Source organism: Anomaloglossus baeobatrachus, chromosome 5, assembly GCF_048569485.1.
Source record: "Anomaloglossus baeobatrachus isolate aAnoBae1 chromosome 5, aAnoBae1.hap1, whole genome shotgun sequence".
NCBI classification, from domain to species: Eukaryota; Metazoa; Chordata; class Amphibia; order Anura; family Aromobatidae; genus Anomaloglossus; species Anomaloglossus baeobatrachus.
Genome location: NC_134357.1, coordinates 411,322,760 through 411,339,002, shown reverse-complemented (window position 1 = coordinate 411,339,002; position 16,243 = coordinate 411,322,760). Strand labels below are relative to the sequence as shown.

At 46.7% G+C, this 16,243-nt stretch overlaps 1 protein-coding gene across 2 annotated transcripts; it reads right to left on the bottom strand.

The window, feature by feature from the left end:
* Positions 1–603: 603 nt before the first annotated feature.
* On the bottom strand, positions 604–15,534 carry PHB1 (prohibitin 1). 2 transcript variants are annotated; one of them, XM_075350234.1, is made up of 7 exons: positions 15,455–15,534; positions 12,141–12,245; positions 11,278–11,439; positions 11,012–11,154; positions 6,472–6,588; positions 1,589–1,684; positions 604–1,188 (listed from the first exon to the last, which is right to left on the bottom strand). In XM_075350234.1, the coding sequence occupies exons 2-7, from the start codon at positions 12,226–12,228 to the stop codon at positions 976–978; spliced, it is 819 nt and encodes a 272-aa protein (XP_075206349.1). In that variant the 5' UTR covers positions 12,229–12,245; positions 15,455–15,534; the 3' UTR covers positions 604–975. The 2 variants fall into 2 exon arrangements, with proteins under 2 accessions (XP_075206349.1, XP_075206350.1); XM_075350235.1 differs by having other exon boundaries at positions 15,372–15,460.
* Between the last annotated feature and the right edge of the window lie 709 nt (positions 15,535–16,243).

Below are 16,243 nucleotides of genomic sequence, written 5' to 3'. Positions count from 1 at the left end.
AAGAGTGGGGTGAGAAGGGAGCATGCTGGGGGCCCTGTTATGGGCCCTCTTTTCTTCCATCCGACATAGTCAGCAGCTGCTGCTGACTAAGCTGTGGAGCTATGCGTGGATGTCTGCCTCCTTCGCACAAAGCATGAAAACTGAGGAGCCCGTGGGAGCACGGGGGGTGTATATAGGCAGAAGGGGAGGGGCTTTACACTTTTAGTGTAATACTTTGTGTGGCCTCCGGAGGCATAGCTATACACCCCAATTGTCTGGGTCTCCCAATGGAGCGACAAAGAAAGTGTAACAGTCAAAGTTGTCATGTAGCACTGCCCTAAAGAAATCCTGTCTGTTTTAATAATTTTCTTTGGTTTATAGCAATGACTGGTCCACATTGATAAGTGGAATATTAACACCAGGTAGTCAATATATTCATAAACTTTCAGGAGAAATAAGAGACAGTAAAACATTCTCAAGCATTGTAAAATCATGGGATACACAATCACCTACTATAAACAGATGTCAAACTCTCTTGAGAATTCAAACCCCTGGTTTCGATAAGCCCAAAAAAAAAATAAAAAAAAAAAATATATAAATAGAAAAATAAACACTTAAACACAATGACCGTATATTTTTTTTTTATTAATGAAAAGTCTGATTTTTTTGGGGAAATTTGGAAACCAAGGGCAAATGCCCTCTTTTTATAATTACATGAAATTATTGGTCAGGTAACATCTTGGACTTGTGGTGTAACAGGAGGCACAGATGGTGTATACCCTTGTGTGAGTCAACTGCATTTTAGAGTAAAGGGAACTAAGACTGCATGTGTTACAGATTACCAATTTCTGCACCTTCCCCCGTATATTACTACACTTGGATCCTTCCCGCATATAAGACGGTGACTCTAGCACAGTCCTTTGCTTCCTGAACTGGAGATTCACACCTTACTGGGGACACAGACAATAATTGGGATGGAGGAGATGATCCCTCGGACTATTGCGGCAGTTGTAGTAGTGTGGACTGTCCTGAGGGCAAGTATGTGACATTACGGGATCGGGATAATTGGTATGCGATGTCTTCAGCAGCTTCTAGTTTACGCAGCTCAATCAAGCCGTCCCCGACTTCTGATAATGACGTTGCAATCAGCTCGGCTGCCTTAGAGTCTCCCTCAGCAGAAATAATGGCTGCCTTTTTCTGTTGCTCTGCCTAAAAATAAGGGAAGAAAAAAAAAAAAAAAAAAAGAATAAATCATGCACTACATTAGTTGCTGTAGGTTTACATTGTCAGAAAGATGAGGTTTCCTAGGTCATCCATATAAATGGCCTTAGTATAGTCTCAGCACCAAACGTCTTTAAATTGTCACATATGGGGGACATGAAATAATACATATAAAATGAGGGGGGTTGGGGAGGAAAAAAAAACAAACAAAAAACAACATGATCTCCTTGCAGCGCCATCCACCTAATGATACACCTCACATTATCACTAACCAGGACCTTTCTCCAATTAAAAACTGTTGTGTGATGGTAATTGTGTTTGCTTATAAAATTGAGAAAAATCCTTTTAAAATAGAGTATACGTATATATATCCCCTGAAAGTCTTTACCTTCTCCACGATGAATCGGGCTCTCTCTGCTTCTTGCTGGGCCACTTGTTTGGCTTCCACGGCTTCGGTGAACTCTTTACCAAAGGTCAAGTGAGTCTATGGAGAGAAGAATATTCTACAAGGTACTTGCATACAGCCACGACACTCCCAAGAAAGAGCAGTAAAACTCCCAAGCAGGAGCTTCGGCAAAATACAGGTTCCTTTCACAATATCTAAAATTATCAGAAATGGATATCGCTGTTGCAATGTGCCAAGTATTGTGACATCTGCTCCACTTGTGAAAGACTGGGATTTTGCTGACAGAGATTAGAAGGCTGTTGCAGAGAACCTATAACTTGTAGCACGATATCACAGCACCACAGAGGGGAGAATTTAGTTAAATGGACAGTGATGTACCTTCAGCTTGTCAGGTGAGCACACACACATAAATGTGACTCCTCTCAGGATAGGCAGAGTGAGGGTGCAAAGCTGACAGTGCTACAAGAGGAAAAGAGCTGAAAGAAGGGTTTGTAATGTGACACAGCTATACCCAGCTGTGCTGCACCTCCCCACAGGAACCCTATTTGAGAGGCGAGTCATCTGTGCTCTAATCTCAACACTTAATCATGCAGAAGGTAAAGCTGGTGTCACACATAACGACGACGACAACGACGTCGCTGCTACGTCACCATTTTCTGTGACGTTGCAGCGACGTCCCGTCGCTGTCGCTGTGTGTGACATCCAGCAACGACCTGGCCCCTGCTGTGAGGTCGCCGGTCGTTGCTGAATGTCCAGCTTCATTTTTTGGTCGTCACTCTCCCGCTGTGACACACACATCGCTGTGTGTGACAGCGAGAGAGCGACGAAATGAAGCGATCAGGAGCCGGCACTGGCAGCTGCGGTAAGCTGTAACCAGCGTAAACATCGGGTAACCAAGGGAAGACCTTTCCCTGGTTACCCGATGTTTACGCTGGTTACCAGCCTCCGCTCTTGCTGCCAGTGCCGGCTCCTGCACTGTGACATGTGGCTTCAGTATGCATCGGGTAATTAACCCGATGTATACTGTAGCAAGGAGAGCAAGGAGCCAGCGCTAAGCAGTGCGCGCGGCTCCCTGCTCTCTGAACTGTGACATGTAGCTGCAGCACACATCGGGTTAATTAACCCGATGTGTGCTGCAGGAGAGCAAGGAGCCAGCGCTAAGCGCGGCTCCCTGCTCTCTGAACATGTAGCACAGCGACCTTATGATCGCTGCTTCTGCTGTGTTTGACAGCTAAGCAGCGATCATAACAGCGACTTACAAGGTCGCTGTTACGTCACCGAAAATGGTGACGTAACAGCGACGTCGTTGTCGCTGTCGTTTAGTGTGACACCAGCTTTAGACTTTTAGATCGGAGCTGTATCATTAGATCTCACACAATGAAAAACCTACGCTATGGTGGAGAGGTTTGTTTTCTTTTTTCCCTGGTGCTTACTATTAAGGCCCCTTTACACACTGCAACATCGCAAACGACATCGCTGTAACGTCACCGGTTTTGTGACGTAATAGCGACCTCCCCAGCGACATTGCAGTGTGTGAAACACATCAGCGACCTGGCCCCTGCTGTGAAGTTGTGATCGCTACAAATTGTTCAGGACCATTCTTTGGTCCTTTGTTTCCCGCTGTGCAGCATGATCGCTAGAAAGTCTCAGTGTGTAGAGGCCTTTACAGCGACTTAGTTATTGACTTCCCTTTCAAAAAGATGTTTACAACGTCCCCAATGACTAGCTAGGTCGTTCTGCAGGTCCGGATCGCTGTTGCGTCGTTTTCCAGGTATGCCTGTTTGACAGCTCACCAGAGACTTTGTAGCGATCCCGGCCAGGTTGGGATCGCTAGAAAGTCTCTGTGTAAAGGGGCCTTACGGCAACTTATACAGGGAGAAGTACATGTCCCAAGTGAAAAATATCTGATAACACCCACTAGGGCAGGGGTCTCAAACTCGGCTGGGTGTATGGGCCGCACAGAGGAAAAAAAAAATAAAAAATAATAATTTAGGGGGCCGCATTCTTTGCAGGACAAAGTGAAATTTTTATTGGTATATATATATATATATATATATATATATATATATATATATATATATATATATATATATATATATATATCCTATTTTATAATTTATTTTTTTTTTACACACCTTGGGATGACTGATATTCAACATTTTCACTTGTTCATTATAGCAAATGTGCACATTGTTTAAATATAAACCTTTTTTTTTTTAGATTTTATCCCTTTCTTGTAACTAATAGTCTTACAATTAGCACTATATAGAAATTTTGACCAACATCTTTTAGTAATGTTCCCCATATTGTTGTAACGTGCCCATCCTTGTCCCCTTGTAGTATTGTGCCCCATCCCACAGTAATGTGCTTATCCTTGTCCCCTTGTAGTTGTGCCCCATCCTAATCCCCATCCCACAGTAATGTGCTCATCCTTGTCCCCATCCTAAAGTAATGTTCCCCATCCTTGTCCCCATTTTGCAGTAATGTGTTCATCCTTGTCCCCATCCTATAGTAATGTTCCCCATCCTTGTCCCCTTGTAGCAATGTCCCCATCCTATAGTACTGTCCCCATTCTATAGTAATGTGCCCATCCTTGTCCCCATCCTGTAGTAATGTCCCCATCCTATAGTCATGTGCCCATCCTAGTCCCCATCCTATAGTAATGTCCCCAGCCTTGTCCCCATCCTATAGTCATGTGCCCATCCTAGTCCCTATCCTAATGTCCCCATACTATAGTAATAATGTCCCCATCCAATAGTATTGTGCCCATCCTTGTAATGTCCCAATCCTATAGTAATGTTCCCAGCCTTATCCCCATCTTATAGTAATGTGCGCACTTTGTCCCCATCCTGTAGTAATGGGTCAGCAGCTCCACTCACCTTCCACAGATGCCGGAGTGAAGCTGAGGGGGCGGTCTCCGGCCCCAAATCCACAGTGATTGGAGAGATCGGTCACAAGGCCGGTCTCTCCAATCAGAGCTGGGGGCGGGTGAAACACAGGTCACCCAGCTCCAGCCAATGATCAGGGCTACAGCTGCCCTGATCTTGGCTGGAATTCAATGTTTCAGCGATTTTCAATGGCTGAAACAGTTGTTGTGATTGGCTGACGAACGCCGCTCAGCCAATCACAGCCTCCGTAGGTCCGGGGAGGAGACACCACCCCTCCTGAGGTCCCCTCCTCCCCGAATCTAAGGTATTTGCAGCCATCGCAGCCAGCGGGGCCGTGATTTCACCATGACGTACTGGGTATGTCATGGGTCCTTAAGTACCAGGGAGCCATAATGTACCCAGTAAGTCATAGGTCGCTAAGGGGTTAACGACACACAAACACCATTCTTCTCACCTGTCCTGCGCCCCCTCCGCTGCCTCATCTCTGCTTCCTGCGGCCCCCAGGCCCGTGCCCCCGGTCACTATCGCGGCAGCTGCAGTGTCACTGTCAGTGATTTGTGTGAGATGATTGTATTGCCGGCGCGAGAGCGGAGCGCCAGCAACACATTCATCTGACAAAGTGCAGACAGTGGCTGCGGCCCCTGCCGCGATAGTGACCAGGGGCACGGGCCTGGGGGCCGCACGAACTACCCTAAGGGGCCGCATGCGGCCCACGTGTTTGAGACCCCTGCACTAGGGCGTAACAAAAAAGGTAACTTAAGTGCCAAATACTTTAAATGCCAATACTGTGTTTTTCCAAAAAGAATACCTCCCCCAAAAATAAGGCCTAGCCGGGATTTTCGAAGCAAGGCTTAAATATAAGACCTGCCCCAAAATAAGCCCTCGTCACAGTTCAATAATGAAGTGTAGATGCAGCTAAAAAAGTTAAAGCATACTGCAGGACACTTGTAGACAACGGGCACCCCGCAATCATTCTCTCCAGACACCGAGCAGGGACCTGCAGTGATCGCACCCCAGCACACATCCAATCTCCCAACACACAAACATCGGATCACACACACACACACACCTCATCCAACGACAGATTTATTTTTGCCGGCAGAATCCTGAGAGGCAGTGCAGTGGAGGGAAAGGACCTGCTGCAATGCTTGCTTACAGGATCTACGAACATGTGACTTCCTCCCATCGTTCCCTGCGGCCGGAAGCATTCTGTAACGCTGGATGTGGTGAGTGAGTTTGATCTGTTGTGTGCGAGTGTCGGCCAGAAGCAGACGAGGATGGCGTGCAGCATACCTGCTGGGAGCACCCACCAGAGAACACAGGAGGACCAGGTAGCCACGCAGACGTTGGGGGTCTGGTAAGTATGAATCTCCTGGGAAGTGGGGAGGAAGGGGGGGGGGGGGGGGAGAAGGGGTCTGCTTTTTTTGGGGAGGTAAACTTACCCCCAACCATGTTTCTCCAAGAATAAGACCTCTACCAAAAATAAGCCCTAGTGCTTTTTATAACTATGCTTTTTTTTTTTAAAAGTATAAGACAGTCTTATTTTTGGAAGAAAAATGTTAGCTCCACCATGAAGAGGTGGAATATAAATAATGTTTTGTTCTGCTTTGCTAGCACTATTGTGTGTCCAGTTCAACATGATACATTTGAGTGGTGGGGATGAGAGGATTCTCCAAGCATCGTAGTTACAGATGTTGTGAAACCAACGATACCGTTGACTCCAGCAGGCTGTGAGCTAGAAGACTACAATTAGGACACACATGACTCAACAGAACTAGACTACAATCAAACTCTGTAGTCTGCTCCTGCAGAAATATCTTCTATCTGTTGCATCCTATTGCGCCAACCTGCAGAATGTGAAATTACTAAGATCAGACAGTTTGCTGGGCTTTACATTAATTCAAGATCCTCTGACTACTTAAGACTATCAATGACATAATACACAGGAACTACATAGAATCCCCTGTACTAACTTACCAGGGACACGTCATCCAAGATGAGACCAAATGTTGCGGCTCTCTCTGTCAGATCTTCACTGACCTGCCTTGAAACCAACTCTCTTTGGGTAATCAGTTCTCCTGCATCAAACCGGGCCTGTAATAGATAAGCAGTGAAAGTTCTGAGCAAGGTCATGCTAAACACCGGTTTATGTGAAAGAACAACTTGGCGACAGTGATCTAAGCATAAAGTCATCAAGATCAGTCCTGTGGTGCTGGATCTGGAGAAGAGAAGAGCGGACGCTCCTCCTGAAATTGCAGATTTTGGCAAAGGGGGTGACCCAAGTCTGCCTTAACCACCTTCATGACCTTGGACATAATTATACGTCCAAGGCCGTGTCTGTCCCTTTAACGAGGGCTAGCGCGGCAAGACTATTTTTTCAGGTGACGTGTAGGCAGAGCCAACCATGCCCGTTTACTAGTTAAATCTCACTGTCAAACTCACAGCAGCATTTAATGATCTCCGGCGTCACAAGGCGCCGAAAAGTTGGAGGTCTGCGGATGACCCCAGTCACGATGCAGTACCTGGGAATGCTTGCTGAGCTTTTTCACTCACAGGAGATCAATTCAAAAAATAAATAAATAAAATAAATAAAGCTGGCAGTGAGCCAAAGATCGTGAAAAATGAGAATGCTACGGGTTCCAGAAAATTTTTGAAAAAAAGAGCAATTCTTTTTTTATGCCACATTTCTGAATTAATATTTTAACTACTTTAAATAAAAGTAAAACTATACATGTTTGGCATCCACGAACGCAAAGTGACCTGGGGAATCAGTGTCAGGTCAGTTTTACAATATAGTGAACATGGTTAAAAAAAAAAAAAAAAAACAAAAAAAAAAAAAAACACAACACAACAATTGTGGAATCATCCTAAAGGAATTTATGTCTGGGAGACTGCATCCCGTACTCAGGACTCCTAAGGCTACTTTCACACATCAGTTTTTTGGAATCAGGCACAATCCGGCGTGTGCCTGATGCAACGGATCCGGCGCAGAATATGCAAAGACTGATGCGCCGGATCCTTTTTTTGATGGATCCGGTATACCTGATTCGTCAAAAACTGGATCCGACGCACCAGTTTTGTCTTTTTTTTGCGCGACCCGTTTAATTTACTTTCTTCAAATGAATTGGAGCATGCTCAGTTTAAAAAAAACGGATCCGGCGGCTGAATCTGTTTTTTGCTGCATTACGCCAGATCCGGCGTCCATAAGCTTCCATTGTAAATCACGCCGTATTGCGCCGGATCAATGGCGCAATGCAGTTTTTTGTCAGAGGAAAAAACGTTACCAGAGACGTTCCATCCGACTGCCGCATTAGCCAATTACGACGGATCCGGCAAAAGCCGGATGCAACGCAATGCCATCCAGCACAATCCGGCGCCAATACAAATCAATGGGGAAAAAAATACGGCGCCGGATCCATTTTTTTCCGGATTGTGCCTGATGGAAAAAAACTGATGTGTGAAAGTAGCCTTATCCGTTTGTCCCCTGATGAACCCCAAAGCACTGGGTTTGGGGGGGGTGGGAAACACGTAGAGACTGGTATTCTGGACCAACATCTTCCAAAGATGGAGTCATTTTGCAATTCAGCACATGTTAATATCGGTATGATTTTTTGTGTAAATCACTCTCTGATTATCACGTTTTAGGGTATTGAGAGTAGGGAATTTAATAGAGATTTCTAGCGAGTCCCCAATGTTGAGAGGGGGCATCTCGAGTCTTAGGGTATGTGCGCACGTTGCTTTTTACCTGCTTTTTTGCTGCTTTTTCTTCTGCGCTTTGAAAAACTCAGCTTTTCAAAGAAGCAACATGTCAATTGTTTTTGCCATTTGGGTTTTGCACTGCAAAGCTGAGTTTTTGACCAAAGTTCTGCCTCAAAAAGGCAGCATTTTGAACAACATAGTGTGAACAAGAAACCCAAATTCCCATAGACTTTGCTTGAATAGAAGAACACATCCATTTTGGCATTAAACAGCGCAGAAGAAAAAGCAGCAAAAAAGCAGGTAAAAAGCAGGTAAAAAGCAACGTGCGCACATACCCTTAGGGCGTCATACCCTCTACTGCGAAGTAGGGAATTTTAGGGTCAGTTTTTTCCCCTCCCTCACCTCCTTCTGATATTTATTGTATATTTTAGCTGGTTCCTCTGCCTCTCAATACTGCCTTTGGGTGTTTACTATTGTTGTTTTGAAAGACTTTTGAAGAGCCCAATAACCAGCCTGCAGCTGTCTGCTTTACCTTTATTGGTTATCAAAAACAAGTGGGGGGTGGGGGTGGTCTTCATGTTTTCTTTTATAATTTATTTGGTTAGTAGCTGTAAAATCTCTATCATCTTAGCACATCTAACACTTAAAGTCAGTAAATCTTTGAATGCATTCAGTTGCGGTGTCACATGGATGTCAATGTGCTGTACGTGTTTTGCATGGACCCATAGACTTCTACTTGCCCTGGTTATCCATGATGACACTAAAAATAAACATATCCCCATGTGAATCACAGACATGTGTGGTTCATTTTAATGAGTATGCTTGTGATTGTGTTGCCAGAATATGTGAAAACGGACACCACACATACTAGAATCACAGATGTGTAAAGGGGGCCTTTTCTCTAAAACACCACAGCATTTCAGAGTCAAACATACATGGCTGAAATCATGGAGCCGATGTTTGATACATACAGCCAATCTTTACTTTCGTTTTCTTTTTTTTGTGCTGACATTGTAAAGAAATACATAAAAAAAAAAAAAAAAACAAGTGTTCCCCTTTCCGTAGAAGTTATTTTTATACATATTGTACTTTTTTTTCCTTGATGGGGGGGGGGGGGGGGGGTCAGAGCTAGCAACAGCAATTCATACTTACAGCAACTTTTTTTTAGGTTTTGCCTCCCATTCCCCGCCTTGCCCAATTTATCTTGTACAACCCATAAGGGCTTAGAAAACCTTTTGGGGAAGGGTGGCATTTGAGAACATGGTTACATTTGTTTCATTGCAGATTTCCCCAGTAACTAGGGCTGCCGATAGCCCCAGTTACAGCAGAAATTTAGTCTGTATTTCCTCGGGTCCAGCAGCTTGTTTTCAGCTTACTTCCAGAGATCATGTAAAACCAGAATGTACTCCCAGTCAAGGAGACACGGTCAGTGCTTTTGTGACGCCCTGGCCAGCCAGGTAGTCACAGATAGGGCCCCGCATTACACCTGTCCCTCATAGGTAACATACATAAAACACATTTAAACCCTAGTCACCCCCCCTCAGAGCTTGATGGACACACCAGGGGGCGGAACCAGGCGGTTGGAAGATGCCCACCGAGGAGTCTCAGACAGCCTGAGGCGGGAAAGTAAACAACAGTCTAGAGTTCAAGTTGGAGAGGTGTGTGGGCTGGAGCTGTGAGCAGCTCCAGAGGAGGCGAGAAACCAATTTGAGCAGGTGCCAGGGTAGGAGCCCTGGTACCTCAGGCTAGGAGGCAGACGAAAGCCCCTGTCTGCAGGAAGACGGCTCGGTGGAACAGAGGTGGACCGGGACAGGGTAGTGGCACGCCGGTACTGACCCGGGGAACCGACTCGGAAACCGGAGCACAAAAGGCTGGTACTCAGACCCTGAAGATAGGTCCAGAAGCTACTGGGGGCTAGCTGATTAACTGATTGCGGCCAGGACTAGAGGTCCTGTCCCACCCAAAGACTTGACTGAAGGTAACAGCCCAATGAGTGGGATAGAAAGCCATCGCCACAGCTCAGAGATCCCACGGGCCAGCGTCTGCGGGCAAAGGGCTCCTCAGGCAACCACAAGCCGGGAGCGGACTCCTGTAGTTGCAAGCGCAGGTAGTCCACCATCACAAACAGATGCGGGAGAAAGACAGACCACCAGCCGGGTGGGGGACCAGACTGCAGCTGGCCGCGGGCACCGACCACCATCACCTTGGTTTACCAGAGACTCGTGTGTTTACTAATAGTGAGTACATCAGTGCCCTCCGGCCGCCCATCTCCCTGAACCGCCAAGCACCCCAACGGGTCCCAGGGCCACCATCCTTGCCCACGAAGGGGTTAACAACTTGCTGCCAAACATCTCCCCCGGGTGCCCCGTAACCGCAGTGGTGGTGTCCACCTTCACCACATCCCGTGGGTGAAGTCACGAACTTAACACGGCTTCTGCCGTATACTTACGTCCCCAAACCACCCCCCCCCCCCTTTTGATTGGAGTGACCGCAGGACCCCCAGGTCCAGAGACCCTCGAGCCACCCACTGAAGGTCCGGATCCGAGCACAGGGCGGTACACTTTCTAACCTGTATACACAGGACTGCGTATTCAGTGATTGAGAAGTGAGACATCAGAATCCATGGTCTTCTCTACAGGGAGACTAGTTGTGAAGACTATCAAATCTTTTTTTATAAACAGATCATTTTCCAATTCCACTTAAGGGATTGTCTCACCAGAACAACCCCTGGCCATGCCCTGTTATGGCACTTAGTCCTGCTAGGCAGGAGGAAACCACAGCGAATACTATGTAATGATACATTTCTCTGCACACTCACCACCACTGACTTCAGGATCTCAGTAGTAATGGACGGTAACACTCTCTCGTCATAGTCCTCTCCAATGCTGGTGTAGATTCGTGGCAGCTGATTGGCGATCGGACGGAAGAGAATACGCAGAGTGATGTTTACGTTCTGCAGATCTGCGATGGAATGATTGTGATTAATAAAATACCCCCTCCATATACATAGGTACACACTCATATAGAAGCACCTTCATGCTACAGACTTGTCAATCACACATAGTGATGAGGTTTTATTCTCACCTTTGCTTCCTGTAATTACAGGGACATTACGGGGACGTGAACGGCAGTCGAATATTACTGGTTTCTGGACCCACGGAATAAGGAAATGTGTACCTTCATCCACCACCAGCTCCTGCACACCTCGGAATCTGTCAAAAATGACGGCGTGGTGACCTGCATCCACTGCAGGACGATAAAACATAGGAATAAGGGAGGTGTGGAGACAAATATACAATACAGTTCACTGACACAATAAAAAGGCATCATGAGAAGATGTAAGCAAAGACATTACTTAAAGGGAACCAGTCAGGTCCCATGACTTTTAACCTACAAGCATCCCTGTGTTGTAATAGTGTGTAAAATTAATGAAAAAAAAAAAAAAAAAAAGTTTTAGAACTTACGTGTTCCCTATGTAAATGAGCAGAGGGAGTAGTCCCCAGGGCGTCTCTTCGCCTCCGTCTAGTTTGCACTCTTTCCGTGGTATCACGCCCCTGTGGGTGTGATACCATGGATTTACATGAGTTACGTCACCGTCCGCTCCTAGAAATCCCGCACATGCGCACTTCTCATTTGCGCAGCCTTCTTAGCCAGGTGTACGCTTGTCTGCTCCACAAGAACACTGCGCTTGATCTGAACCATGCACAGAGCGCATGTAAAGCCAGAAAGCAAATACCTGGTTAAGAAAGCTGTACGAATGAACACGTGGGATCTCCAGGAGCTGACTGATGTAGCTCATGTAAAGCCATGGGATCACCTATCCAAAGAGTGGGGGAGAACTTTCCCATATTCCCATAGACCATTTAACAAGTTTTCAAGCTTTAGCTCTGGAGCCAATATACAGCTACGATTCCCAGTAATCATGACAACAGCAAAAATTTACTTACCATTATATAAGGCAGAGTTTACAACGCCTCCAGCAATGGCCAACCCCAGACCAAGCTTTCCAATCGATTCAAACAACTTGGCTGCCATTTTCTTTAATTCAGGGCCTGCAGTGACATAAAACATCGCTATTACCAAGAGATCAATATACAAGTCAATAATAATATACCAGGAATATAGAGGGGGGGAGGGGAAGCACCGCTAAGAATGAGACTGAGGAAATTAAACTGCCTGCAGGTGGCGCCATTCCCCTGTATTTTATGCCTGGAGCCCTTGGATGCTCAGGAGGCCGTTACACTTCTGATGGTGGAGGAGGAATCACAGAATACAGGCTGCCACAAGGCCTCCTATTACACAGCTATATTATATGAAAAAGACATAATATATTAGCGAAAAAGTGAAATATTTGGGTTCCGTTTATTTCTTTTGAATATTTCTTTTGGGTGTTTGTTATGAATAACAAATTTAATGCAAGTCAATGGGAAACTCGAATAATTTTTTTGGCGGACCCTCCCAGGATGTCTGGTGGGGCTATAAAAATGCTGAAATGAATGGGAATAGCATGGGGAAGACGCCTGGATGCATCTGTGAAACACAAGTCGCTTCTGGGAATAATATTGTCATTATTTCGCCACGTTGACGTGAGGTCTCCCGCCTATTTGTGATAACCAGCACAGGTAGACCGCTGTGGACTGCAGCCCCCAAATGTGTGCTTTATTTTGGCTGGTTATCAAAAATAGAGGCTCCCCCAAGGCATTATTTTAAATTAAAAAAAACAAACAAACAAAATAGGCTCCTGCCCATGTTTGATAACCAGAGCAGATAAACGGACTGCGGACTGGTCAGGCTGGGAAGGTCCATGGTCATTAGGCCCTCCCCAGCCGCCACACAGTTGGAGCCTCCATTAGATGCGCCAATTGTGGCGCTTTACCTGGCTCAGTCCGATTGCCATGGTGTTGTGGCAAGCAGGGCAAAATAAATGGTTAATGTCAGCTGTGATCTGTCCCCCCATTACTAACCCTGTAAGTAAAGGAAGAAAAAAAAAATAATCCTCTCTTACCATTTAACCCCCAAAACCCCCACAGGTCTGACGTATGCCAAACGACGTCCACGATTAGTCCGGCTCTGCTACATCTGGAGGCCATGGTGGAACACGTTACCGCTCACTGCAGCCTCCGGGTCACACAGAATCGTGAGAGCTGCCAGAAGAGACCTCAGGTGAACTCTGTGCCGGAGTGTCTGACTATGTGTCATGGCTGCAGGACAGTCCAGCAGTGAGTTCACAGCCTCCAGATTTCCCAGTAGCTAGGAACTCCAGGAACCTTAAAGGCTCCTTTAGGGTTTCCACGCCTCACTGCTGTATCGCCATCTCTCACAATCCGACAGTCAGGTCACTGGAGTTCACACTCTGGAGGCTCCTCTGCTGCTCTCAAGCAGTCCGTAAGCGGGTTCAACAGAGTTCACTCTGGGCAGCAGGGGAGCCCCTAAATTTGAACTTCGGTGACTAGATTGCTGGACTGTTGTGCCACCATGTCCCACAATCCGGTAGTAGGTTTACCGGTGGTCACACTTGATACTGTGAGAACCCGGCTATGAACTCCAGTGACCCGACCAACATGACCGCTTCTCATAGCCGGCTCCCCCGCTGCCCTCAGTGTGTCCCAAGAGCTGCAGTGGTTGGTTGTGTTTTCTCATCGCTGCACCTTCTGGATGTAGCATAGCCGGGATAGTCATGGGACGTCATGTGTATTACTTCAGACCTAGGACGATGTTTTTGAGATTAGAAAATTGGGTGAAAGAGGGTGTGTGTATTTTTTTTTTATTACCATTTTATTATTTAAAATATGGGATTTTTGGGTGTTTTTTTTACCTATAGGGTTGTTAATGGGTGGGGGTTCTCAGACACCTCTCCATTACCAACCGAGGGCTTGATGGCAGCTGTGATTTTTGACAACTCACAGCTGACATCAACCCCATATATTACCTCGATTACCACCGCACCAGGGCAATCGGGATGAGCCAAATAAAGTACCACAATTGGCGCATCTCATGGACATGCCAATTGTGGCCTTATATTTTTAGGCTGGGGAGGGCCCAATAACCATGGACCTTCACAGCCTGAGAATACCAGTCCACAGCTGTCACCTTTACATGTGCTGATTATCACAAATAGGTGGGAGAACCACACGTCTTTATCACAGTGATGCCAGTAGCAAACATGGCTATAGCATTACTGTGATTGGAAGACAATGCCAGCATGTTTAGTGGCTGAAAATCAGGCACCAAACATGTGGCTACTCGAAACTCACGAGTCGAATACCAAAATACTTGAGTATCAAAAATCCCAAATACCTTAATATTCGTGCGAGTAATGAATAGTGCCGAGTATATTTACTCATCACTAATGATATTATTAGAAAGGAGGCCATTATAGCAGAATGTCTTATCAAAAACAAGACGACCCAGAGTGCATGATGGGATTTTTCAAGCCAGGGTTTATTCTCCAAATGCTAAGTTACCTCTAACCCATAGGGTAGGTGATGCCATACTGATCCCTGGTGGTCCCACCACTACAACCCCAACCATCCCAGTAAGGTGGCCTTGCAGAGGACAAGCTAAATGGAGAAATGGCCGAACATTTGCACCGCTGCTTCATTCTACATGGGACTGTTGGAAAAGGCTAAGTACTGTTCTCTGCTTCTAGCATCAGTCCCATAGACAATGAATGGGGTGTAGGTGTGAATATTCAGCCATTTCTCCATTCAGCTAGAGCCCAGTTCCTGGGATATGTGGGATCCCGGTGGTCGGGTCCTATTATATGGAGAGGATACAAATAGGATGACTCTTGGAAGCTTGTCCTCCAGAAGCCCATACACAGCAGAGCCGTGTGCACCATGGCTGTACGGAGCCGCTCCTCGTGCTGCGATATTCGATGCTGTACCCTCCCCCGCGGATAATACCTCTGCCGCCTGTCATCTAATGGCGCACAAGGCATTTTCCCACTGATTGTTGAATGCTACAGATTAAACTGATGGCAGCAGACTTCCAAGGACCATACAGTCATCTCTGCGTCAGGAAAGCTTAGTGGCCATGTCAAGCATACACTTCCCAGGATGCTGGGAGCAGTAGTTCACCACAACTGAGAACCACTTAATGCAATGGTGAAAAAGCTCTGCATACAGTGCACCCCCTGGACCACCAATCATTATCTCCATTAATTACTAGCTTCTTACTCTTGAGAAGCTCCCTCTGCCCTCACGGTGTCCTCTCCCCTCCCTCCGGGTCAGCAGAGCCTCCTCGGCCTCTCCGCACTCACCTCCTCACAGCTCTGACCTCCACATGCGACACGCAGCCTCCTGCGCATGCGTAACCTCTGTCCTTCACGAGTCAAGAAAGTTATTGGCCGGTCTCCGCCGCGATGCACCACGGTATTTGTAGTCTGATATCATCTTTCGGGCTTGAGCGTGTCAGACGCAAAGACTACAATACCCAGCATTGCTCTCGGTAAGGCAGACGTTTTCCGTGCTGCCCTTGGCACATGGTGACAGGAGGTGGAGTCCTCTCTCTGCTGTAATAAGTGACGTTTTCCTGCAATGTCACCATTACGGGTTTTATTACATATTAGAGTGTAAAACAGTAAATGTGTGAGAATAAATGTGCGCTCCACACAACGCTGCCACTGTGCGCTCTGTGAGGTAAATGTGCCCTTAACCTATGGCTGCCACTGTGAGCCCTGGGAGGTAAATGTGCCCTTCACCTATGGCTGCCACTGTGAGCCCCGGGAGGTAAATGTGCCCTTCACCTATGGCTGCCACTGTGAGCCCTGGGAGGTAAATGTGCCCTCCACCTATGGCTGCCACTGTGAGCCCTGGGAGGTAAATGTGCCCTCCACTCATGGCTGCCACTGTGAGCCCTGGGAGGTAAATGTGCCCTTCACCCATGGCTGCCACTGTGAGCACTGCAAGGTAAATGTGCCCTTGTGGCTGACAGTGTGAGCCCTGCAAGGTAAATGTGTCCGTCACCTATGGCTGTCACTGTGAGCCCTGCGAGGTAAATGTGCCCGTCACCTATGGCTGCCACTGTGAGCCCTGGGAGGTAAATGTGC